Raw genomic sequence first — 27,500 nt, 5'->3', positions numbered from 1 at the left:
AATGTGCTCAGAAGTAGGGTTGTGCATCGTTTGGATTTTAACGATTCTGATTCTTCCTTTCGATTCCGGTTCTCATCAATTCTTTGAGTGGTGGAGTTGAAACGGGTCACATGCTTATTTCACAAATAAAGAGGAAAGTTTTATTTTGATTCAACGGTGGTTTGCAGTTTTACAGCTTTTTCAACGTAAAATGAAGCCACGCTAGAGCGCCGCTTACTGCGCTCCAAGGCTGCAACACAACAAGCGCCTGGTCGCTACGGAAACCCAAACTTGCGCATGTTAAATTGGGAAGCGATGGTCGGATTTGAAACCAAATCCTCCAAAACGATTCCAAAACGATACCAATACAGAAACTATTCCGATTAGGAATCGTAATTTTTGAAACTATTCCGATTTAGGAATCGGTTCTCGATGCCCAACCCTATTCTTAAGTTTCTTGGAAATGAGTAATTAAGCTTGAATAAGCATTAAAATATGACTTATCGACTAAAGAAATCTTAGTCGACTAAGACCAAAAATGACCGATTAGTCGACTAATCGACTAAGAGGGGGCAGCCCTACAGCCCTTGTGAAATGTCCTCCCTGTGATTGGTTTAAAGCTGATATTCTGTACGTGTTTGTTTTTCCTCCCAGGATCCGCTGGAGTTCCCGGCTCACGAGTTGAGGAAGTATTTCCGGATGGGCGACCACGTGAAGGTGATCGCCGGGCGCTACGAAGGCGACACTGGCCTCATCGTCCGCGTGGAAGAGAACTTCGTCATCCTCTTCTCCGACCTCACCATGCACGAGGTAGCCGCTACGCTCCGCTGGTCATTTAAAGCGCCCATATTACGCTCCTTTTCAGGTTCATCATTTGTATTTTAGAGGTTGTACCAGAATAGGTTTACATGGTTTAATTTTCAATAAAAACACCATATTTTTGTTGCACTGCACATTTGGGGTGGGAATAGGGCTGGGCGATATATCGATATTATATCGATATATCGTGAGATGAGACTAGATATTGTCTTAGATTTTGGATATCGTAATATCGTGATATGACCTAAGTGTCTTTTCCTGGTTTTAAAAGCTGCATTACAGTGAAGTGATGGACTTTTCTGAACTTACCAGACTGACTCCTTTTGGATTGGCCTCTTTTATTTTATAGGCTTTTTATTTAAGATATTTTTTTTATTTAAATGTGCACCTTATGGAGCTTTGATTTAAAAAAAAAAAAAAAAAGAAAAAAAAGGTACTCCTGTTGTTATACAGTATTTATGTTTACATTATATTGTTATTTGAACAGCTGAGCATTTAATCATGAACCAGGTGAAAAAACCTGTTTATTATTTATTCATTTGATTTTGCAACTGTTCACTGAAATAGCCGGTTTGTATGAAACTACTTGTGACATGTCATATTTGGCTTTGACTTTGACTGAACTGCTCTCACTTTGCGTAAAAAAAATATCGGGATATATATCGTATATCGATATTCAGCCAAAATATATCGGGATATGACTTTTGGTTCATTTCGCCCGGCCCTAGGTGGGAATCACCAGAGGCCTCACGATACGATATAATCCCGATACTTATGTCACGATACGATATTCTTGCGATTTTAAAACATATTGCAATATTCTGTGATATATTGCAATGTATTTACCTTTTTTCCAACTTCAAATTTTTCCCCAATTTCAAATGATGTCCCCAAAGGAAAATGTTGACATCTGTTTTATCTGAAAAGATACATTTCTTTGTCTGTTCATCTCACTTCAATTGTATTGCTGCAAAACGGGGATAGTCAAGCAGACAGACTGACCAACACATGTGTGTTGAGCTCTCTGTTTTAGCTACAGAGTGAGACATCTTCTTCTCCTGTACTATCTTTGATTGCACTCGCACATGCTCAGTAGCTCAGATCGTAGCTCATGCTAGCTCCAGAGACAGTAAAAGAAAGGCTGTTTCTCCGACTTCGGTCAGTTACAAGGCAGGATCAGCTGGGAGACTTCTTCTAAACCAGGGAGCACATGTGAGTAGTTCTTTTGGAGATTAGGGTGAACTTGTGTGTGTTGTAGCAGTGCTTTGCTATTGAGAACGAGATAGCATGCTAACGCTGCGAGCTAACGGTTGTGGTTAGCCAGCTCGTTTCGGCTAGTGACGTAGAAAGCCGTGCAGATTTTGACCAGCTCACCCGGAGACTGAAGGCAGGAACACATTCAGAAACCGTATCTCACTCAGAACACCACGGATGGATTATTTGTCAACGTTTGTATGCGTGTGGGAGCACCAGAGACACAAAATAACACCCAAAATCCCAGAAAAAGCGATTTTTTTTTTTTTTTTTTTTCTTTTCTTCTTCCATAATATGGGAACTTTAATGCTCGATGTCGGCCCCAGCTTTTGTCTCTCCCACAATTTTTTTCTCGTGGAAACTTGTACAGTACTTCAAATTTGTCTCTGTCAGCTTTTTATTTTATTTTTTTATTTTAGCTGACGTCAATATGAACGGAAAGATCCAGAAAAAACAACCCACCATCAAACCACATAATATGTTAGAAATCAAATAATAATGGTGCCATAGACTCACTGACTCTGCTGCTCTCCCAACGTTTCTATTTTTACTTCTGTCCCACAACCCATCTATCATTTATTTATTTTCTTCTCTCTCCAGTTCTCACTGCTCGTTTCTGTCCTCGTGCAGCTGCAACAACCGCTGTTTGGCGGAAATGTTGATCTGGCTAATGATGAAAGATAAAGCTAATTGTTGCACGGAATGAAACGTTTGTTTGGGCTAACACCCAAAATACAGACGGCATTAACAAATGGTTGTTCTGCTGTTTCGCTAATTTGCAAAACAAACCGGACCAAAAACCCTATCGCTTATTCACATGATGTATTCATTTAATAATCGTGTTTGTGTTTGTGTCTGTCTCTGTGTGTGTGTGTGTGTGTGTGTGTGTGTGTGTGTGTGTGTGTGTGTGTGTGTGCGTGTCTCTCTGTGTGTGTGCGTGTCTGTCTCCGTATGTGTGTTTGTGTCTGTCTGTGTGTGTGTGTGTTTGTGTTTACGTGTCTGTGTGTGTGTGCGTGTCTGTCTCCGTATGTGTGTTTGTGTCTGTCTCTGTGTGTGTGTGTGTGTTTGTGTTTGCGTGTCTCTGTGTGTGTGCGTGTCTGTCTCCGTATGTGTGTTTGTGTCTGTCTCTGTGTGTGTGTGTGTGTGTTTGTGTTTGCGTGTCTCTGTGTGTGTGTGCGTGTCTGTCTCCGTATGTGTGTTTGTGTCTGTCTCTCTGTGTGTGTGTGTGTGTGTGTGTGTGTGTGTGTGTGTGTGTGTGTCTCTGTGTGTGTGCGTGTCTGTCTCCGTATGCATGTTTGTGTGTCTCTGTGTGTGTTCGTGTCTGTCTTGGTGTGTGTGTGTGTGTCTCCTTGTGTGTGCGTGCATGCGCTGCGTGTGTGTGTCTGTCTCTGCATGATGTGTGTGTGTGTGTGTGTGTGTCTCTGCATGATGTGTCTGTCTGTCTGTGTGTGTGTCTGTATGTGTCTCTGTGTGTGTGTGTGTGTGTGTGTGTCTGTCTCTGCATGATGTGTCTGTCTGTCTGTGTGTGTGTGTGTGTCTGTATGTGTCTGTCTGTGTGTGTGTGTGTCGCTGTCTCTGCATGATGTGTCTGTCTGTCTGTGTGTGTGTCTGTGTGTGTGTCTGTCTCTGCATGATGTGTCTGTCTGTCTGTGTGTGTGTCTGTGTGTGTGTCTGTCTCTGCATGATGTGTCTGTGTGTGTGTGTGTGTGTGTGTGTGTGTGTGTGTGCGTGTGTGCCTGCAGTTGAAGGTGTTACCCCGGGACCTGCAGCTGTGCTCGGAGACGGCCTCCGGCGTGGATGCCGGCGGGCAGCACGAGTGGGGCGAGCTGGTCCAGCTGGACCCCCAGACCGTCGGCGTCATCGTCCGACTGGAGAGGGAGACCTTCCAGGTAATAGTCTGCACCGCACACTTAAAATGCTTTCACTTGGATCTAAAAGGCATCGCGAGAAAACACACAAGATCCAAATCCTCTCTGGGAGGGGTCATTGACGAGGTGACCGGGGTAGGGCTGTGCAATTAATCAAAACTAGGGCTGTCCTCGACTAAAGAAATTCTTAGTCGACTAACACTTAAACTTAAAAAACAGTGGACAAAAGTTACGTCTGTGAAATTTGACTTAATACTTTTCCTATTTAAACTTTATTTTTTTCCATTCAGAACACAAAGAGGAAATAAGAGTTTACCTGCAAAACGTAACGAGCTAAATAATTATTTTTCTCGATTTTTCTGTTTTTGTGATTGATCGTTGTAGGGCTGTCCTCGACTAAAGAAATTCTTAGTCGACTAACACTTTTTTGTCGACTAATCAATTAGTTGATTTAATTGACAGAGCTGTGCTCTTTGAGAGGTGGTTAAGACTAGAAAAGCACAATATAAATGTAGTTAATTAACCATCTGTAAAACTGAGTTTCTCCACAATTAATCCTGCAAAAGCACCACTTTAAATCTTGTGTTTACCATAAATGTGCTCAGAAGTTTCTTGGAAATAAGTAATTAAACATGAATAAGCATAAAAAATGACTAATCGACTAAAGAAATCTTAGTCGACTAAGACATAAATGACCGATTAGTCGACTAATCGACTAAGAGGTGGCAGCCCTAATAAAAATGTGATCATGATCTCGGCTCCCAACGATATAGGGCTGCCACCTCTTAGTCGATTAGTTGACTAATCGTTAGTTTTGGTCTTAGTCGACTAAGATTTCTTTAATCCATGCTTCTTTAGTCGATTAGTCATTTTTTATGCTTATTCATGTTTAATTACTTATTTCCAAGAAACTTCTGAGCACATTTATGGTAAACACAAGATTTAAAGTGGTGCTTTTGCAGGATTAATTGTGGAGAAACTCAGTTTTACAGATGGTTAATTAACTACATTTATATTGTGCTTTTCTAGTCTTAACCACCTCTCAAAGCGCACAGCTCGGTCAATTAAATCAACTAATCGATTAGTCGACCAAAAAAAAGTGTTAGTCGACGTTATTTTTGCAGGTAAACTCTTATTTCCTCTGTGTTCTAAATGAAAAAAATAAAGTTTAAATAGGTCAAGCATTAATGCAAATTTCACAGATGTAACTTTTTTACACTGTTTTTTAAGTTCAATAATTGCAGCATCTTTCCAGAAGTCAACGAGTAATCGTGTCAAATTATCGTGATTTCAATATTGACCGAAATAATCGTGATTTTTTTTTTTTTTTTTTTTTCTCTCCCCATAATCGAGCAGCCCTAGTGACAGGTCTCTATGGCTCACATAGTTGTACAGCTCTTTCCATTTATAATACTCAGCTTATTAAGGATAAACAGAGCATCTCCATATCTGCATGGCTGATACTATGACGGCTGAAACGGAGAAAAAAATTTGCTTTTTGCCTCCTTTTCTTTGCAGCCCCCCCAGCTGCCTCTCCCCTGACCACATTCTTATGGACATGTCCCAGACCTCCAAATACCAGGGTTATTAGTTTACACTTATCGTATCCAAGTTGGTGAATGACCTCTACCAGTGGTTGATATTTCAATAGTTTGGAATAGTATCAAATGTCCATATACTGTACAGATCAAAACAGCAGCAGCCTAGCTCAAAGATACATACAGATTTCTTAGCCTCATTTACAATTACAATGTCAGGAGTGTTGGGAATGTTTTTGACGTAGTCCCTGCCAGCTGTGTTATGGTGAAACCAGTTGGGTTTTACAGTGCTGTGCTTGTAGATCTTGTTATCATGTCCGTAGTTTATCTTTTGCAAGTCCTTTTGCAACCAGATCAACCAGGCAGTCATGTCTGGCCACATACAGTCCTTTTTTATAATTGTAGCAACCATTTAGTGTGTGTGTGTGTGTGTGTGTGTGTGTGTGTGTGTGTGTGTGTGTGTGTGTGTGTGTGTGTGTGTGTGTGTGTGTGTGTGTGTGTGTGTGTGTGTGTGTGTGTGTGTGTGTGTGTGTGTGTGTGTGTGTGTGGAATTTAAGATATAATAGGGTATGTAACATCGGTTGGGCTGAAAATGGCCCAGTTGTTATTTTATTGACCTTTTATGCATCCTTGTGTTTTGGCCCTATTTTGGAACGAGAGCTTTTCTTCCAAATACGGTATGCCCGTGAATATTTAAATGAGCTGCGCGCTGATTGGTTGAGCGAACCACTTACACAGACATTGGAGACGAGGCAGCAGGTCTCATATTCCAGACACTGTAATGTTTCGTTACTAAATTCACTTCTGAGACTTTTTTTTTTTTTATGCAAGAAATTAACTCAAAGCTGAAATATGGGATGTTTTACGAAAATTGATGGCTAACTGCAAATTTGGTGAGGTGTGTCGGACTTGTGTGTGTGTGTATATACAGTATATATATGGGGAGAATTTAAGATTCTGTTTTGGTTTTGAATGATTTTCTCAGGTGCTGAACATGCACGGGAAGGTGATGACTGTCCGGCACCAGGCGGTGAACCGCCGGAAGGACAACCGCTTCGCCGTGGCGCTGGACTCGGAGCAGAACAACATCCACGTCAAAGACATCGTCAAAGTCATCGACGGGCCGCACTCGGTAAGGACGAGTCCGCTTCCTTTCTGCAGCTAAATGTCCTCCGCGTTGACGTTAAGCCCCATTTCAGACCGAGGATTCACTACGAGATGAAACCGTTTCACAAAGTCTCAGAGAAAAGTCTCCGTTCACTTCAGATAACTTTTATATGTCCCCGAGGGGCAGTCTGAACCAGCCGATGGTCTCGCTGCAACTCAGCTGGTCGAGTCTCCAGTAGAGGTCGACCGATAGTAGTTTTTACCGATACCGATAGCTAGGTTGGGCCGTATTTGCAGATAACCGATTAATCGACCCGATAGTATTTAGAATTCATACTGGATAAAAACAAACATGACACTCCCAAGTAAAATGTCGCTGAACTTTATTATAAAAATAAAAAGAAACTGTATTGAACCATGAAAACATGCTAAATGAAATAAATATAAATATTGAAGTCAATAACCGACTGAAACAAAAAGTAATAAATAACAAATAAAAACAGTAAAACTGTCGGTTTAGAGCGGTAACAGACGATCTCTGACCTGGAGGTGATCTATCTTTCCCACTATATACTCTCTGTTCTCGCACGAAAAAAAAGCATCAAACATTTCTGCGCTCCATACCCAGGGGGAAGTCAGCGTTTCCGGGTTACTGGACCACCGGGGCTCCGCAGAGGAAAGAGGTATCAATGGGATTTTGAGGCTCTATGTATATCCTAGTTACCCTCCAAACTGTTACTTTTCAACAACGACAGGGTAAAATCGGTTTTGCTTTCTATCACCCCTTTAAAGCTTTAGTGCGTAAAGTCAGTTACATTCAAGCAGTTGCCAAATGAGCTGCTCCAAAGCTAATGAAGACTCTCCGCTCCACACAGCTCTCTCAGGGCCTGATTTACTAACACTGGCGCAGTTTGCGCTGCGTCTGTTTATGCGAGTTCGGTAATAGCGCACGCTATGCTTCCACATTTTGCGTAGTATTTATCAAACCTGACACCCATCAGCCAATCAGCGTCTTTCTCCGCCCACTACACCGTAGATTGCGCTGTGGTGAAGCGGTACTTGTGCTACGATACGGCTGAGTGCAGACTGCGATATTCCCACTGCTGATGCTATGACTGTTTGAAATGATCCTGATGCCGATATATCTGTAACGTAGCGAGGAGTTTAACAGCTGAGTGGGTGATTCAATGTCAGCTTTGATTTCTTCCTGTAACTCTAATATTGCACGGCTGCTCGATCTGTAACGCTAAATGACGTTGTGTTCACTGACAAAGTGTGATTCTCGTGTTAAAAACATGTTCAGCCTCGCCTATGTCTTTCGTCTCGCTCAAATTACTGTTGCCATTTCACCAGCGGCATAAAGGTCTACGAGGAAACTCGACTGCGGCTGGTTCAGACCTGCTTTTAAGAGGCGGAGAATTTCCCCCGCAGAATAGAGACGCGCTCTTACTGACAGTCTTTGTAAATACCACGATATATATATATATATATATATATATATATATATATATATATATATATATAGAGAGAGAGAGATCTCTATATCTATTTCTCTATATCTCTATATATCTATATCTCTCTATATCTATATCTCTTTATATCTATATCTCTATATCTATATCTCTATATCTCTATATATCTCTATATCTCTATATCTATATATATATATATCTATCTATATCTCTATATATCTATCTATATCTATCTATATCTATCTATCTATCTATCTATCTATCTATCTATCTATCTATCTATCTATCTATCTATCTATCTATCTATCTATCTATATAATTAGGCACACTTTGCGCTTTTCCTCCCACCTTTTTGGGTGGAACTCCCACTTTCCCCACGACCCTCCCACGAACGCGTATTGAAAGCCCAACTTGTCTCTTCTCACTCACGTGGAGGACAATCTGCGATTTTACCCAAGTGCGCCCTGTTTGTAAATAGCCCGCATCGGTTACGTCCGTCTTTGCGTCCGATTAGTGTTTCTCAGTGCGACTATGTTCAGAAGATTGTGGCATCGATGCTGTCGCGTTTCCGACGCCTGAAGTCTGTGTGCGTGGGCCGCTGGTTCGGTTCTGTACCGCAGATGTTGTTCAGATTTGTTTCATTAAGGCTTCTCTTTGTTTCCCGGCAAATCCCCTCAAAAAAAAAAACACATGTGCAGCTCATTGAGAACGCGCCTGGTGACACACACTTTGTATTTTGTTTTGTGTCGCCATCTTATCTTTGTTTTGAATGCTAGCAGATGGAAAACTGCCGCCTGCTCCACAGACTTCAGAGAAGAAAAGACTATTTTAACTCTAAGTCTTTACATCGTTTTGGTGTAATGCCGACCTGACAGCAAACGGCTTTTTCAAGCAATTCCACAATATCTGAATGAAATCCTTGAAATGTAAGTCTTGCTAGAGTCTGGGGGGCTCCATCGTTTGGTGTGAGGTCATAAAACTCAGTCTCAGTCTTTCTCCCGTCTGGATGTTCACACAAAATCAAACGTGGGGAATTCAAGCTTCAGTGTGTAACTTTTTGATATTAATGAGCGCCAGTTACATTCAAGCCGTTGCCAAATGAGCTGCTAGAAAGCTAATGAAGACTCTCCGCTCCACACAACTCTCTCTGGATCTCTCCGTGGGGCTACGTTCAGAAGATTGTGGCATCCGGAGACTTTCCCGCTCAAAAACTCAAGAAGATAATGACCTCTTCTGGAGAGGCCATCATGTTGTTGTTAATCCCGTCTCCTCCTTGGCTACTAGCAGCTAGCTGCGTGATCACGAAGGCTTGTATCATGAGGGCGCGCTGACAGTTTTGTTGTCATTACTTAGAAGTCCTCATGGGGGGCGACAGAAACTACGCACTACAGCTTTAAAATATGGACATTTACACCTTTTTTTTTTTTTTTTTTTTTTTTTTGAACACGGTGACGAATAAACGACATCTCTTCCATAACACAAACTAAACTTCGTCTCTGTCCTAAACTTTTCACTGATGTTTTTATATCAACATCACGATACCAACTGGCACAATAAATCGCGATAGACACTCTGAGATTTAGTGTGTTAGTTCAAAGACGATATCGGCAGAAAACTGCCCTTCAAAATGTAGCTTTCTTTTTTTTTTTTTTTTTTTTTTTTTTTTTTTTTTTAGTGCTGCCTTTTTATATTCAATTCAATGCTAAATTTGTTAAATAAAACAATACACAATCTCTTCTCCCTCCTTCCATCAGGGAGACGCTTGCCGAGCATTAAAAACGCGCACAACACGTTTTTAAGGCTAGTTTTTACCCCCCAGGTAATAAGGTTATTGAACGACGGCACAACAGGAAGGAGGGCTGTGGTCTGAACTCAGTCACTTACCGTATTTTTCGGACTATAAGTCGCTCCGGAGTATAAGTCGCATCTGTCAAAAAATGCGTCATGAAGAGGAAAAAAAACATATATAAGTCGCACCGGACTATAAGTCGCATTTATTTAGATTATAAATACAAGAGTTATTCAACTACGCAATAGCACACAGAACAATCCGCTGAATACGGTAGGTGTCCGGTATGTTAACGTAACACATTAACAGTTATTGAACTATACAATAGCACCAGAACAACCAGCTAGCAGGGCGTGGAGCACGGAGGTATTAAAAGGCGTGGAGACGTAGCTGCACCGTGAACGAGCCCCTCCCGACTCCTTCCTCCTCCTCTGGCCATCTAGCTTTCAGCCCACGATTAGCCAATTAGCTTTCTTTGTTTTCTTCATTGCAGTAAGAGTCACCTTTTCGCCAGTCTCCCTCATAAGTTTCTCTCATTTCAAACTCTCTTTCTGCTGCTCGATTACCGTTTTCGGGGCTGCATATTTTACTACCTGCAGTTTGTCTCTTTTCTTTCTCAGTTGTCTTTAGGAGGAGCGTTCTAGTTGTCTCAAGCCTAGAGCGCCCTCTCGAGGCTGTAGACGGTAATGTTTTCAGTATGAATTAACATGTAAAAACATGTTAAATTATATATATTTAGATATATAAGTCGCACATGACTATTAAGTCACAGGACCAGCCAAAGTAGGAAAAAAAGTGCGACTTTTAGTCCGGAAAATACGGTATGTGTATTGTGTTTGGATATTCTATAATGTTTTTAATGCTATTTATGTTTTTCAAATTGTTATTATTGACTGGTGCTGAGAGAGCGCTAAGGCACATTGTATTTCATTGATGTGGTACTAATATGCATATGCCGATGAACTTGAACTGAACAGAAAAGTTGGAAATGATTTCCTTTCATGTTTCAAATTCAACAAGCAGTTTGTTGTATTTTAGCTGAAAGCTGCAGAAAACTGAGAACACGTTAATATCAGTTTTATTTATCGCAAGTTATATCGTGATATTCAACAATGTTACTGTATACCAGAGCAATTTCATAAAACACATGAACAAACATGGTTAAAAAAAAAAAAAAAAAGCCAGAATTAGCCAAAAGACAATTTTTCGTCTGTAGTCCCCTGGGGGCCAAGATGTAAAAGAAGCAATAAAATACAAACATGAGGAAACATTTACAAGTCTATGGCGAATTGATAACTACAATATAAACAACACTGTAAAATACCTAAGGTACACAGTACCTGTTACAATATTAAAACACACATTAAAACAAGTTAAAAAAAAACTACAGTATATAAAATATATAATACAGCGCGATAGGCTCGGCTTTTAATGTTGGCAGACATAATTGTTAATGAGCCAAATTTTCAAATTTCAAATTTGCATCTTGCAGACGCGCGGTGTGCAGAGTTGTGCAGAGTTGTTCAGAGTAAGCATGTTCAGAGGTACCGATCTATCTAGGTGGATCTATCGTTATCGGCAGAAATCCATACCAAGACGTATATCTTACGTTCTAAAACCAGCCTCTGGAGACTTGAGGCGAACCGATTAATCGGTTTTGCCGGCATCGATAGTTGATTGGTGGAACTATCGTTATCGGCAGAAATCCATACCGATAGTTTTTCCCGTTGCTGGAGAGGCTGAGAAGTGCGCGCTGTCATTCATTACACGGTACGCAAGAGCTGAGAAGGGTCTGCTGGCCTCTAGAGGCTCTTTCTAGCCTTTACATCATGCATTACAATAGCTCTTCTAGCCTTTACAGGTGATCTTCTATCCAGTCTGGAACTTGGGCCTTTTTTCGGGGTTCTTGAGCATTAAATCCAAACTGTTAAATCCAAGATTTATCCACCTGATGTCCATAATTCATCACGTTTTTGGTCATTTCTGCCGCTAACTCCGTGCTACCCATAGACAGTAGGTGCTACCGACAAGGGAATCTCCCATGATGCCTTTGTTTATGTTTTTTTTAACCAATGGGAAGGCAGGTCCGTCACACATTACGCCTTATATGGGCATCCAAGCGAGAACAGAGAGTATATAGTGGGAAAGATAGATCACCTCCAGGTCAGAGATCGTCTGTTACCGCTCTAAACCGACAGTTTAACTGTTTTTATTTATTTATTACTTTTTGTTTCAGTTTGAATGAAGGTCTGTTATTGACTTCAATATTTATATTTATTTCATTTAGCATGTTTTCATGGTTCAATACAGTTTTTTTTTATTTTCATAATAAAGTTCAGCACTGTTTTACTTGGGAGGGTCATGTTTGTTTTTATCCAGTATGAAGTCTAAATACTATCGGTCGATTAATCGGTTATCTGCAAATACGGCCCAACCTAGCCATCGGCATCGGTAAAATCGGTCGACCTCTAAGCATGTTAACCACGAAGTGTTTGTTCCCCCCCGCAGGGCCGCGAAGGGGAGATCCGCCACCTGTTCCGAGGCTTCGCCTTCCTCCACTGTAAGAAGCTGGTGGAGAACGGAGGCATGTTCGTCTGCAAGACCCGACACCTGGTGTTAGCCGGTGGATCCAAGGTCGGTGGCACATTCACTTACATTTTTATTTATAGTATCAAATCATAACAAGAGTTATCTCAGGACCAGTGTTGCCACAGTTGCTTTGAAAAAGTAACTTAGTTTCTTTACAGATTACTTGATTTTAAAAGTAAGAAAGTTAGATTACAAGTTACTTTATTAGTTACATGCCGCAGCTGCCGACAACACCCCCACAGCCTCAACATAACCATGACAACCGGTTTACTGTGAGGCAGCTCAGCGTGGCCAGTAGTAGGATCTGGTTTATTATGGCACGAAAGAGAGCCAGTCAGCCTTGTTTAAGGGCAGCATTTCCTCTACAACATAGGCCTACTGCCCCAACAACTTCTTCAACTCTCCCCCACTTACTGGTTTTGCACCGAAGTCCAGCTTTAGTTGTTTTGGGTGGTGGGGGGCCTCCTCCTCTCTGCTCTGTAAGTTTGACTGCAGCGCTGCGACTCCAAATGGTTCTTCAAATGTGACGTAGTCGCCACCAGCACAGAGTGTACAACCAACCTTAATACTGCCGTCTTTAGCTGACACAAACTCTAAATAGTGAGTGTATTTCCATCTCTCTCCTTTTTACTAAGGAAAATGACAAATAGTAACGCACAGTGACTTGGATAAGTAACTTTAATCTGATTACTGGTTTGGAAATAGTAACGCGTTAGATTACTCGTTAATAGTAACGCGTTACGTGGCATCACTGCTCAGGACACTTTACAGATAGAGTAGGTCTAGACCACACTATGATTTACAAAGACCAACAATTCCGATAATTCCCCCCTAAGAGCAAATATTTAGTGCGACGGTGGAGAGAAAAAACTTCTTTTAGGGAGAAAGTAGGAGGAGTCTGACGGTGCCGGTTGGGGGTGTGATGAACAGTGACGATAATAGTCACAATAAAGATAATGGAACCGTGATTAGAAAGAGTAGTTGTAGTAGTTTTATGGTGTGCAACAGGACGTAGAAGGGTGTAGCAAGGCATAGCTGGGTGTAGCAGGACACTGCAGAACCATACTGGAAAATAACAACATCAAGGGCCAGACATGTTTAGTTTATTAATAGGCTTTTATTTAATTGAAAAAGTAAAATATATTTGACTGTATTATTGCATGGGTCATATAGTCTTCTCACTTACAGTTTGGTCGACATAAAGTCCTAAAGAAGTCAGGAGAAAGTTCCTCAGCCGTCATAGAAAAGAAGTGCCCAAAAACGTCAGAAAGAAATTACTAAAACGTCAGAACAAATTGCTAAAATTTCGGCAAAAGTGACAAAAAGTAGTTGGGCCAAAAATGTATAGTCAACCTAAATTGATATGCGGACCGGATCATAACCTGCGAGGGGCCGGATTTGGCCCTCGGGCCTTGAGTTTGACACGTGGTTTTGGTGCCACCCTAATCCAAGGAAAACTGCTGGGCGATAAACGCAAGGACTCCGGGGAATAAGCTCCCCAGAGCTGCTGTTAGCACATGTCACCGGTCCGGGTTTTTCGATGTAGTTGTCGCCTTTATCGACCTTATATTACCTCTTTCGGGGGACGATGATTAAAGAACCACGCAGGCCTGCCTTGATGCACCATCCAGATTTTATTCTAAACATTTTCAGCGTGTAGCCAAAAGTTTGTCTGTATTCAAAACTATTAAAAAACCTTCTGACTACCGTTCGTCTTAAAACTGCTGTAGGTAAAGAAGATCCAGGACTTTGCTAACAAATTTGAACATCGACAACTTCTCAGTCCCTCCCCCCTTTCTGCTGAAGCCCAAACCGTCTCCTAAGCCCCTCCCACACTAAGGGAGTTTGACAGAAATGCCCATAAGCATGCCAGGCAGACAACATTTTCAATAACTAAACACTAACACAAGGTTAACTTTACTCACCAACAGTAAAACGATGCTAACTAGCAGGCTACCGTTAGCCATTTCAGCATCATATCAGACAGACCACGTGTGCAAACGTTACTATCATCCTCACCAACGTAGCTTTGTGGACTTTTGACTACTAATAACCAAGTGAAAGATAAATCATTCATGGTCATTACGTTACCTGTCGAGAAGAAATGTGGCCTCGTCTGCATCGTTCTTCAGATCTTTAAAATCCTGCAGCTCACACCACCTCTGAAAAGCCTCTCCAAAATTCACCACTTTTCTGCAGCTCGTGCGCGTAGGAAGGGGGAGGGGACAACGCTATATATGCGTGTATGTGCCTGAGCAGTGATTGACAGGTAGATAGACCCCGCCCCCCAGTGGCCCTGATTGGAGAAAATCAACCGGGAGCGGTGGAATTTAGCCAATCGCACTACAGGCTGTAGGTGGTGCCAGAGGAGCTGGATTTTTTTATTAATAATTTTTTTTATATTACATAATTCGTGTAGTTCTACTGGAACATAGGGTCAGTTTCAGCAAATGTGAAGGAAAGTTAGTTTCATAAGACTTACCTAATGCACCTTTTAAGGTTCTCGTATCAACATCTTTGGAACAGCTTTTTATTTATTTATTTATTTTTTTTGGTTGCTTTTTTCCCCCCAACATGTTTTTCCTCACTTTTGCCGCCATATTGAACGTTCGTCACTTTGTCGTTAATTTGACATCTTTCCGCTTTTTTCCCCCACCGTTTTAAGTTTTCGGCCGGATGTCCCGTGTCCTTCCTCTGTCTCTGTGTTTGCGTTCTAGAGAGTTTTTATTTTGGGGGGGGGGTCCGAGAACGGTGCTAATTAAGCCGGTGCCTTAATGGCAGTTATCTACCGGACCGAACAGCGACTCGGATATCGGTGCCTTATTTAGGTGCCACTTCAAGGCCTCCTCTTCTCTCTGATGCTCCGAAAATGGACTTTAGAGGAAACTGAATGATAGGTCACTTTTTTCAGACCTTCTGAATTTGCAGGTACAGTACAGGCCAAAAGTCTTGTCACACCTTCTCATTCAATGCGTTTCCTTTTTATTTTCATGACTATTTCCATTGTAGATTCTCACTGAAGGCATCAAACTATGAATGAACACATATGGAATTATGTACTTAACAAAAAAGTGTGAAATAACTGAAAACATGTCTTATATTTTAGATTCTTCAAAGTAGCCACCCTTTGCTTTTTTATTAATAAGGGAATAAATTCCACTAATTAACCCTGACAAGGCACACCTGTGAAGGTAAAACCATTTCAGGTGACTACCTCATGAAGCTCATTGAGAGAACACCAAGGGTTTGCAGAGTTATCAAAAAAAGCAAAGGGTGGCTACTTTGAGGAATCTAAAATATAAGACATGTTTTCAGTTATTTCACACTTTTTTGTTAAGTACATAATTCCATATGTGTTCATTCATAGTTTTGATGCCTTCAGTGAGAATCTACAATGTAAATAGTCATGAAAATAAAAAGGAAACGCATTGAATGAGAAGGTGTGACAAGACTTTTGGCCGGTACTGTGTGTCCTCAGATCTCTGCAGGGTAAATCCAGACAGCTAGCTAGACTATCTGTCCAATCTGAGTTTTCTGTTGCACGACTAAAACTACTCTCGAACGTACACATGTTCCACCAAAACAAGTTCCTTCCTGAGACTATTTTGCCTTAGCCCCTCCCCAAGACGATTTAAGATTGGTTTAAAGAAATGCCAATTAAATTAAACCAGAGCACGTTTCTCTCCCACCCTGTGTGGACTTGCCACACCTTCCTCCGCGGCGCTGTGGAGGATTGCGAGACTAGGGTATCCAAGATTTTTGAGTGTCATGATTGGACGACCTCAGTGCTTTAACAGGAGCGTGGACATCTGAAAGCTCCGGCGAATACGATTCAGTCTCGGATTCAGATATTGCTTTTACTTGTGTGCGTTTTTAGTTTTTTTTTTGTTTTTTCTGAGCATTTTTCAGAGCTGCCCCGAGGCTTTAGATTGACGCTTGTTACTGTTGAGCACGTGAAAAATAAAGCACCTTGAATCTCGATGTACACATCCTTTTTTTTTTTTTTTTTTTTAAAGTCAAACCTGTTTCCTGTCGTGCGTTATTTCTTTACTATATTTTTCTCCTCATTTCAGCCCCGAGATGTGACCAACTTCACCGTGGGAGGATTTGCTCCGATGAGCCCTCGCATCAGCAGTCCCATGCACCACGGAGGAGGAAGTGAGTGTCAAGAAGTTATTGCATAAAGGTGGGGGAGGAGGGGGGGGAGGAGGAGACACGAGACCTTTGTCCGGCTGCTCGGGTTTCATACCAGCATCCAAAAAACACTTCCCAATCTCAAGTCAAGTCCAGTCATTTAATCTATATAGGCAAGGCAATTTTATTTGTATAGCACAATTCAGCAGCAATGCGATTCAAAGTGCTTTACACAAGACATAGAGACACAGTTAAAAATATCATACAAATTGGTAGCAGATGAGGAATATAGATATAGATAGATATAGCGCATTTAAACAAAAGTTGACCCAAAGTGCTTTACAGGTAGGGCAGGGAAGGCAGAAACAGCATGCCTTGAAAATACACAATCAAATGTGTAAGACTCCATATGAATATAATTCGGCAAAGGTGAAGTCAAATACGATAATGTAGAATAAAAAATTAAAATGAAATCTCATCACTGATGGATGGAAAACAGTGATGTTTGAATCTCTACAGGAAGTTACATATAGTTAGTTACTTTACAAACTACTGAAAGAGGCTTTAACAAATGGATCTGGACTGCAAGTATGATGGAGTTGATTTTAATGCCATAACTAGGGCTGGGTACCGAATACAACCGACCGAATTGCCTCAGAAGTATCGAAAAGTGCCTTGTTATTATAATGTTCAATTTTTAGTTGAGGCACTGTAAATACTTTATTCATTCATTCATAACATGCATGAATGAAAAAAAGGAACAGGAAGAAGAAAATCTTATGGTACCTGTCACTTAATTAATAAATTAATTATTCAATACCTGAGGAGTAAATCTCATCAGAGTCTGTGAGCCAATCAGCACGCGGCATGCTTCTACTACCTAGATCTAGTAATGATGCTGATTGGCTGTCTGACGTTAGGAACAACTCTACGTTAAGCACAGAGACGTAGTAGGAGCTGAAAAATAAATAAAAGGATATGTGCCATTATTTATTTTGTGTGGGTTTTATAAAATTGGTATCGGGGGGGGGTAGTTTTGGTCTTAGTCGACTAAGATTTCTTTAGTCGATTAGTCATTTTTTATGCTTATTCATGCTTAATTACTTATTTCCAAGAAACTTCTGAGCACATTTATGGTAAACACAAGATTTAAAGTGGTGCTTTTGCAGGATTAATTGTGGAGAAACTCAGTTTTACAGATGGTTAATTAACTACATTTATATTGTGCTTTTCTAGTCTTAACCACCTCTCAAAGCGCACAGCTCTGTCAATTAAATCAACTAATCTATTAGTCGACAAAATCCTACAAGTGTTAGTCGACTAAGAATTTCTTTAGTCGAGGACAGCCCTAATCGGTACCCAGTGTTTCCCCTACTATTGCTTTTCAAGAATTGGTTTAGGAATTGGCATCAGAAATCATAAAAATCTGTGTACCGGTAACGAAAGTGACCCAGCCCTGGTTATAACTGACTGAAATAATCGCCAAACAGCGGCCCAGAACATTCAGCAACTTGAACTTATCCTGAACTGAAGTTAATCGATCTTCTCAGCCCGTCTAAATACAAGGGTCTTTCTTTGGTGAAGCGTTGCCAGCTGGATAAACACCGACTCGGCCAACAGTCACTCCAAATAAATCAGAAGCCACACATTTTCTTAGCACCAGTGATCCTTGAGACGGGACTTCTGTGGAAATATTATTTTATTTTTTCTTCAAAATACAAGCTGTTACATTCAGCGGTGGAATGTTACTAAAGTACATTTACTCCAGTACTGTACTTTAAGTCCAGATGTTGAGCTACTTGTACTTTACTTGTAGTCTTTTCTTTTTCAGGCCACTTTCTACTTCTACTTCCGCTACATTTCACATTTCAGATAATGTAACCAATAGTGGGTTTATTGTTATTAAGATAATGTAATTAATAGTGGGTTTATTGTTATTAAAATAATGTAATTAATAGTGGGTTTATTGTTATTTGCTACAGAATGCTTAGCCTAAATGTCAAGATCACAGTTGGCCTATATAGTAACTCAAAAAATACAGTTCAATCACAACTGAAAATATGCCTCAATGTGTGTGTGAATAGAGGTGAATAAATATATTTTTTTGTGTTGCAGCAAAGTGTCATTATCATGGGGGGGGGGTGTTTGGAACTGCCCCCACTGCTAAAACAAATCCTAAAGGAAACACTGAAATCTGATGTTTTATTATGAATAAAATTAGCCAACAATATAACAGCCTACAAGTCCAGCTGAGATGATTAGACCATTAGATACACAACTGATTGGAGAGAAAGGAAAGAGACAGGAAGGAAGGAAGGAAGGAAAGGGACAGGTGACAGAGAGCTGGATACAGAGCACTGTGAGCAGCTGGTCATTTCGCCGTAGATTACGGTTAAGTTTAGGCAAGAAAAAGTGGGCGTCAAGCTGCAACGAAAGCTACGTTTTGGCATCGAAAGGACTGGTTAAGTTGGAAAAGAAAAGAAAAGGTTGTGGTTTGGATTAACACCCACGCATGTCCTGGGTGAAAGTCTCTTGCCACTAGGGTTGGGTACCGAAACCCTGCTCCACGATAACAATCTGTGTACCGGTAACGAAAGTGACCCAGCCCTTGTCGAGGCCTGCTCGATTTATGGAAAAAAATATAATCATGATTATTTCGATCAATATTGAAATCACGATAATTTAACACGATTACTCGTTGACTTCTGGAAAGATGTTGCAGTTATTGAACTTAAAAAAAACCAGTGGGAAAAGTTAAATAAATCATCTGTTTAAAAAAAAAAAAAACACAACTTTGAACTTTGCCTTAAATACTTTCCCCTATTTAAACTTTATTTTTTTCAGTTTACTTGCAAAACGTAACAAGCTAAATAATAGTTTTTCTCGATTATTCTGTTTTTTTTTGTGATCATTGGGAGCCAAAATCATAATCACGATTTCATTTTGATTAATTGCACAGCCCTACCCCTGGTCATAAATGACTGAAATAAGCGCTCAGAACATTCAGCACAGCACTCAATTTCTTACTTATTTTTTTTTTTTTTTTTAAAGTTTTCGCCACTGCAGCTTTGTGATCTTAATCAATCTTCTCGCCGCCTAAATACAAGGGTCTCTATTTGCCACCAGCTGGATAAACACCGACTCGGCCAAAAGTCACTCAAAGTAAATCCGAAGCCACGGCCATTTAAACAACGGGGACACTCTGAGAAGGCACTTCTGTGGAAAGATTATTTTTATTTCTTTAGCAGAGAACCCCAGCCAGGTGTTAACACTTAAATCACTCTTTGTCTTTGTATAAACACTGTTTGTTGCCCTGCAGGTTCTCCACAGAGAGGAGGAGGAGGGGAGGAGGAGGAGGAGGAGGAGGAGGAGGAGGAGGAATGGGCCGCGGCAGAGGTCGCAGAGACAACGAGCTGATTGGTCAGACAGTTCGCATCTCGCAGGGTCCTTACAAAGGTATGACCAGGAAACCTGTTGTGTAATTTAAAGGGTAACTTTTCCCCATGTTTCTGCATGTAAGGGACTGATTGGAACAAGAATATTGGACATTGGTCCAGTATTAAAGGTCCCATGACATGGTGCTCTTTGGATGCTTTTATATAGACCTTAGTGGTCCCCTAATACTGTATCTGAAGTCTCTTTTATATAGACCTTAGTGGTCCCCTGATACTGTATCTGAAGTCTCTTTTATATAGACCTTAGTGGTCCCCTAATACTGTATCTGAAGTCTCTTTTTATATAGACCTTAGTGGTCCCCTAATACTGTATCTGAAGTCTCTTTTATATAGACCTTAGTGGTCCCTAATACTGTATCTGAAGTCTCTTTTATATAGACCTTAGTGGTCCCCTAATACTGTATCTGAAGTCTCTTTTATATAGACCTTAGTGGTCCCCTAATACTGTATCTGAAGTCTCTTTTATATAGACCTTAGTGGTCCCCTAATACTGTATCTGAAGTCTCTTTTATATAGACCTTAGTGGTCCCCTAATACTGTATCTGAAGTCTCTTTTATATAGACCTTAATGGTCCCCTGATACTGTATCTGAAGTCTCTTTTATATAGACCTTAGTGGTCCCCTAATACTGTATCTGAAGTCTCTTTTATATAGACCTTAGTGGTCCCCTAATACTGTATCTGAAGTCTCTTTTATATAGACCTTAGTGGTCCCTAATACTGTATCTGAAGTCTCTTTTATATAGACCTTAGTGGTCCCCTAATACTGTATCTGAAGTCTCTTTTATATAGACCTTAGTGGTCCCCTAATACTGTATCTGAAGTCTCTTTTATATAGACCTTAGTGGTCCCCTAATACTGTATCTGAAGTCTCTTTTATATAGACCTTAGTGGTCCCCTAATACTGTATCTGAAGTCTCTTTTATATAGACCTTAGTGGTCCCCTAATACTGTATCTGAAGTCTCTTTTATATAGACCTTAGTGGTCCCCTAATACTGTATCTGAAGTCTCTTTTATATAGACCTTAGTGGTCCCTAATACTGTATCTGAAGTCTCTTTTATATAGACCTTAGTGGTCCCCTAATACTGTATCTGAAGTCTCTTTTATATAGACCTTAGTGGTCCCCTAATACTGTATCTGAAGTCTCTTTTATATAGACCTTAGTGGTCCCCTAATACTGTATCTGAAGTCTCTTTTATATAGACCTTAGTGGTCCCCCTAATACTGTATCTGAAGTCTCTTTTATATAGACCTTAGTGGTCCCCCTAATACTGTATCTGAAGTCTCTTTTATATAGACCTTAGTGGTCCCCTAATACTGTATCTGAAGTCTCTTTTATATAGACCTTAGTGGTCCCCTAATACTGTATCTGAAGTCTCTTTTATATAGACCTTAGTGGTCCCCTAATACTGTATCTGAAGTCTCTTTTATATAGACCTTAGTGGTCCTCTAATACTGTATCTGAAGTCTCTTTTATATAGACCTTAGTGGTCCCCTAATACTGTATCTGAAGTCTCTTTTATATAGACCTTAGTGGTCCCCTAATACTGTATCTGAAGTCTCTTTTATATAGACCTTAGTGGTCCCCTAATACTGTATCTGAAGTCTCCCCCTAATACTGTATCTGAAGTCTCTTTTATATAGACCTTAGTGGTCCCCTAATACTGTATCTGAAGTCTCTTATATAATCACCCCTATGGTTTGATTGGAATAAATCTTTAAATCACCCATTTACATGTTAAAATATGCTGTGTCTATACATGCTAAAAGTCTGTTTTTAATGGTACTGATTTGTCTGCCTACATTTCCCAGGTTACATTGGTGTGGTGAAGGACGCAACGGAGTCTACAGCCAGAGTAGAGCTGCACTCCACCTGTCAGACCATCTCTGTAGACAGACAGCGCTTAACTACCATGTAAGTACTCATAAATATATCCTGATCTGATTACAGTAAAAACAACGTCGGCAGTATTGACGGCAAAATAGGCTCCAGGATATTTCCTTCTGTACTGAAAATAGATTTTTTCAAGTCAGAAGACTTTTTTTAAATGACTATATCTGCATTTATGTCAAAACCTCGAGACTTTCAAACATCAAAATGTCATTTATTAATATGTATTTGTGTCTAAACGACATATAAACATCTTGTCCTATTCTATTTTGCCTGGAACACGCTTCGTCACGTTAAAAATACAGCTGTATACTACCATCTGTATGATGTGATATGATGTATAACAGCTGTATACTACCATCTGTATGATGTGATATGATGTATAACAGCTGTATACTACTATCTCTGTATAGATGTGATATGATGTATAACAGCTGTATACTACTATCTCTGTATGGATGTGATATGATGTATAACAGCTGTATACTACTATCTCTGTATGGATGTGATATGATGTATAACAGCTGTATACTACTATCCCTGTATGGATGTGATATGATGTATAACAGCTGTATACTACTATCTCTGTATGGATGTGATATGATGTATAACAGCTGTATACTACTATCCCTGTATGGATGTGATATGATGTATAACAGCTGTATACTACTATCTCTGTATGGATGTGATATGATGTATAACAGCTGTATACTACCATCTGTATGGATGTGATATGATGTATAACAGCTGTATACTACCATCTGTATGGATGTGATATGATGTATAACAGCTGTATACTACTATCCCTGTATCGATGTGATTTGATGTATAAACTGTCGGTGCGTAAACTCCAGTACTTCCCGATACCGGCGTTTTAGGCAGTTTTGGAGCCGATACTGGTATCGGACCATCTCTATTACTAACCCTACGTTAATCTCGTCCTTGTCTCCAGGGGAGCGAAGAGACACAGTGGAATGACCTCCACCCACGGGCGTACTCCCATGTACGGCTCCCAGACGCCCATGTACGGTACGGGCTCCAGAACGCCCATGTATGGCTCTCAGACACCGATCCACGAAGGTAAGAGACGTCTGAGTCATCTGCATCTCGGGAGTTTCCATCAGAGCCGAGTAGGAACTGGGTACCGAACGCCGATACTTTTATGGTATCGAGAGAGAAAAAATACTCCAATCCTATGAGTTTTGAAAAATTCTTTATCTTTCGGTGCCAAATTTCAGTTCCAAAAGTGTCTTGAACGCGTAAGCGCAAGCTTATCTTTTCTCTCTGCATACTGACACCGAGAGGAGCTCCAACCGACAGACACACACACACACACACACACAGGTGATATTAATGGCGAGGTGTTATTAGTGGCGAGGTGATATTAATGGCGAGGTGATACTAATGGCGAGGTGATATTAATGGCGAGGTGATATTAGTGGCGAGGTGATATTAGTGGCGAGGTGATACTAATGGCCAGGTGATATTAGTGGCGAGGTGTTATTAATGGCGGAGAGGTGATATTAGTGGCGAGGTGATATTAGTGGCGGTGATATTGCAGGTGATATTAGTGGCGCAGGTTATATTAGTGGCGAAAAGATATTAGTGGCAGGTGACATTAGGAGATACTGATATTTATAGGTGCGAGCAGGTGATATTAGTGGCTTAGGTGTTATTAGTGGAGAGGTGATATTAGGGATACCACCGATGGTGATATTAGTGGCGAGGTGATATTAGTGGAGAGGTGATATTAGGGTGGCAAGGTGATATTAATGGTGGCAGGTGATATTAGTGGCTTGGTGGTGATATTAGTGGCAAGGTGATATTAGTGGCGTAGGTGATATTAGGTGGCTTAGGTGATATTATATTAGGTGATATTAATGGTGAGTGATTAATTAGGTGATATTAGGTGACATTAGTGGTGAGGATATTAGTGGCGGGAGAGGTGATATAGTGGAGAGGGATACCTAATGACAGGTGATATTAGTGGCTTATAAGGATATTAGTGGCACAGGTGATATTAGTATGTTGCGGATAATAATGGCTTATAAGGATATTATTAGTGGCGAGGTGATATTAGTGGCGAGGTGATATTAGTGGCGAGGTGATATTAATGGCGAGGTGATATTAGGTGATACTAATGGTGAGGTGATATTAGTGGCGAGGTGATATTAGTGGCGAGGTGATATTAGTGGAGAGGTGATATTAGGTGATACTAATGGTGAAGTGATACTAATGGCGAGGTGATATTAGTGGCGAGGTGATACTAATGGCCAGGTGATATTAGTGGAGTATGCGATATTAGGTGATACTAATGAACCAAGTGATACTAATGGCGAGGTGATATTAGTGGCGAGGTGATACTAATGGCCAGGTGATATTAGGTGATTAGTGCAGCAGGTGATATTAGTGGCAAGGGATATATAGAATGGCCACCCAGGTGATACCAGGTGGCTTAGGTGATATTAATGGCTTGAGGTGATACTAAATGGATATTAATGGGATGACATTAATGGCTTATAAGATATTAGTGGCAAGATAATGGCGAGGTGGATACTAATGGCTTAGGTGATATTAGTGGCAAGATGATATTGAAAGTATGGTAGGATACTAATGATGCAGGTGATACTAATGCAGGTGATAATTAATGATGAAAAGATATTAATGGCGGTGATATTAGTGGCTAGGTACATTAGTATAGGTGATATTAATATTGGTGTGATATTAATGGCGAAAGATATTAGTGGCTAGGTGGATATTAGTGGCTTATAGGTGATATTATACAGGTGATATTAGTGGCGAGGTGATACCAATGGCTTAGTGGATACCAACGGCTTATGATATTAATGACAGGTGATATTAGTGGCTTATAAGGATATTAGTGGCTGAAAAGACATTAGTGGCTTATATGATATTAGCGGCAAGATGACATTAGTGGCAAGATGATATTAGTGGCGCAGGTGATACCAATGGCTTAGGTATTAGTGGCAAGATGATAATAGTGGCGAGTGCGATACTAATGGCTAGGTGATACCAATGGCTTAGGTGATATTAATGGCTAGGTGATATTAGTGGCGAGGTGATATTAGTGGCGAGGGGTGATATTAATGGCGAGGTGATATTAGTGGCTAGGGGGATATTAGTGACAGGTGATACTAGTACAGGGGTGATATTAATAGCGAGGTGATATTAGTGGCGTAGGTGATATTAGTGGCCAGGTGATATTAATGCTGCAGGATATTAGTGGTGGCGAGGTGATATTAGTGGCGAGGTGATATTAGTGGCGAGGTGATATTAGTGGCGAGGTGATATTAATGGCGAGGGCAGCTGATTGGACGAACGCGTCACATGTGGTTTGTTTTCTCCGGGAAATTCAAAGCCAGACTGTCGTGGCGGCTCGTTCAGAATACGATATCTCGTATTGGACAAGAAATTAGGGGCTGGGCGATATGGAGAGAAAATCAAATATCACGAAATTTTTTGACCAGATATCGATACCGCAATGATATTGTAGTGTTGACTATTGGTGCTTTCACAAAATATCTTCACACAATGAGATTTTCGATAAATAATCATCAGTAATGTGGATATAACGACTAAGTGGGGGGAAAGGTAAATAATAGAACAGTTACAACAGTCTGGTAAGTTCAGAAAATGACTTCACGTCAATAACTTCACTGTAACGCAGCTCACTTATGTCATATCAGGATATTACGATATCCAAAATCTAAGACGATACCTAGTGTCGTATCACGATATCGATATAATATCGATATATTGCCCAGCTCTAGTTCACCGAAACGTGTTTCTGAAAACATTTTAAGAGAGAAATAGATAGTTAGTTATAGATAGACAGTAAATAGTTGCTGAATCTGTCTTCATTTCAGATCAATAAAGGTCAGTTTAAAAGATTTTCGTCAGATTTTGAGAGACTCTAGTCACCTCATTCTGCGGGACACACCCAACAATTCAATTTTATTTATAGTATCAAATCATAACAAAAGTTATCTCGAGACACTTTACCCATAGAGTAGGTCTAGACCACACTCTATAACGGACTCGAGTCACCAACCTCGCCAGACTTTAGAGCCCGACCGATTTTAAAGGATTTTTAAGGCCGAAATCGATACAAATATTTGGTGATTTTTAAAAACCCGATCTCCATATCTCTCCCACGTGACTGGAAATAATTGTCATGGTTTGATTTTTGTTTGCCGCAGCAGGAAGCCGTACGCCTCACTACGGCTCGCAGACCCCACTGCATGATGGGAGCAGGACGCCAGGTCAGAGTGGAGCCTGGGACCCCAGCAACCCCAACACACCTTCCAGGTAACACACACATGCACACACAGACACACACACACGCACACACACAGACACACACACACACACACACACACGCACACAAATAGACACACACGCATGCACACACAGAGACACACCGAGACACACACACACGCATGCATGCAGAGACACACACGCATACAGACACGCATGCAGAGACACACACACACGCATGCATGCAGAGACACACACGCATACACAGACACACATGCATGCAGAGACACACACACATGCACACAGAGACACACACACATGCACGCAGAGACACAAATACTGACACGCGCACACACACTCAAACACGCGCACACACACACAGACACATGAACACATACATGCACAGACACACACACACACACACACGGATGCATGCATGCACACAAACACAGGCAGAGACACACACAGACACATGCACAGATACACGCAGAGACAGACACGCACGCACACAAACGCACAGACACATGCACGCAGAGACACACACAAACACTGGCACACACACACACACAGACACATAAACACATACATGCACAGACAAACACACATGCATGTGTTAACATGTAATTTCCCACGTTATTTTACATATGCACAGACACACACACACACACACACACGCATGCACACAGAGACACACACACACACACGCATGCACACAGACACACACAGACACAAGCACAGACACACAAACACACACACACAGACAGACACGCGCACACACACAGACACACATGCATGCACGCAGAGACACACACAGACACGTGCACACACACTCAAACATGACACACAGACACTTGAACACATACATGCACAGACACACAGACGCGCATGTGTTAACATGTTGTTTCCCCTGTACACTGGTCACTACGGCAGAAGGTTTGTTTGTTTTGTGTGTGTGTGTGTGTGTGTGTGTGTGTGTGTGTTAACGCATGCGTGGGCTCCCTTGGGGAGCAGTTAGTGCATGGAAGATGGCAGACATGTGTGTTCTAGCTAGCTGTATACTTAATAAGAGTTTAATAACTGATTAAACGAGTAACATTGGTAGCGGAGGATGGTTCTAAGATGGCAGCTAGTTAGAAAGTTCCACCTTAAGTTTGATGAAGCCAGGCCATACGAGGGTTGGACAAGAGTTACCGACCTCGACAAAAAGAAACGAGCCCTCGCTGTTAGGGCTTCGACTCCGAACTTCGATATTCGAATATCATTCGAATATTTAAAAAAAAATAATGACATTCGAACTAATATTACGCAGCCCTTAATATTGAAACC

General features: G+C 40.9%; 1 protein-coding gene across 1 annotated transcript in view; it reads left to right on the top strand.

The window, feature by feature from the left end:
• supt5h (SPT5 homolog, DSIF elongation factor subunit) overlaps nt 1–27,500 on the top strand; it is a 76,075-nt gene that overhangs the window by 28,122 nt on the left and 20,453 nt on the right. Inside the window, exons 17-25 of the mRNA XM_028573853.1 lie at nt 634–789; nt 3,795–3,941; nt 6,444–6,590; nt 12,335–12,460; nt 16,489–16,577; nt 19,893–20,005; nt 21,818–21,920; nt 22,849–22,976; nt 26,120–26,225. Coding sequence (XP_028429654.1) covers nt 634–789; nt 3,795–3,941; nt 6,444–6,590; nt 12,335–12,460; nt 16,489–16,577; nt 19,893–20,005; nt 21,818–21,920; nt 22,849–22,976; nt 26,120–26,225 — 1,115 coding nt within the window. The remainder of the gene's footprint in view (nt 1–633; nt 790–3,794; nt 3,942–6,443; nt 6,591–12,334; nt 12,461–16,488; nt 16,578–19,892; nt 20,006–21,817; nt 21,921–22,848; nt 22,977–26,119; nt 26,226–27,500) is intronic.

The sequence above is a fragment of the Perca flavescens genome, chromosome 3, assembly GCF_004354835.1.
Source record: "Perca flavescens isolate YP-PL-M2 chromosome 3, PFLA_1.0, whole genome shotgun sequence".
Classification (NCBI taxonomy): Eukaryota; Metazoa; Chordata; class Actinopteri; order Perciformes; family Percidae; genus Perca; species Perca flavescens.
The sequence above is the reverse complement of the archived record's forward strand: the minus strand, read 5'-3'. Positions and strand labels throughout refer to the sequence as shown.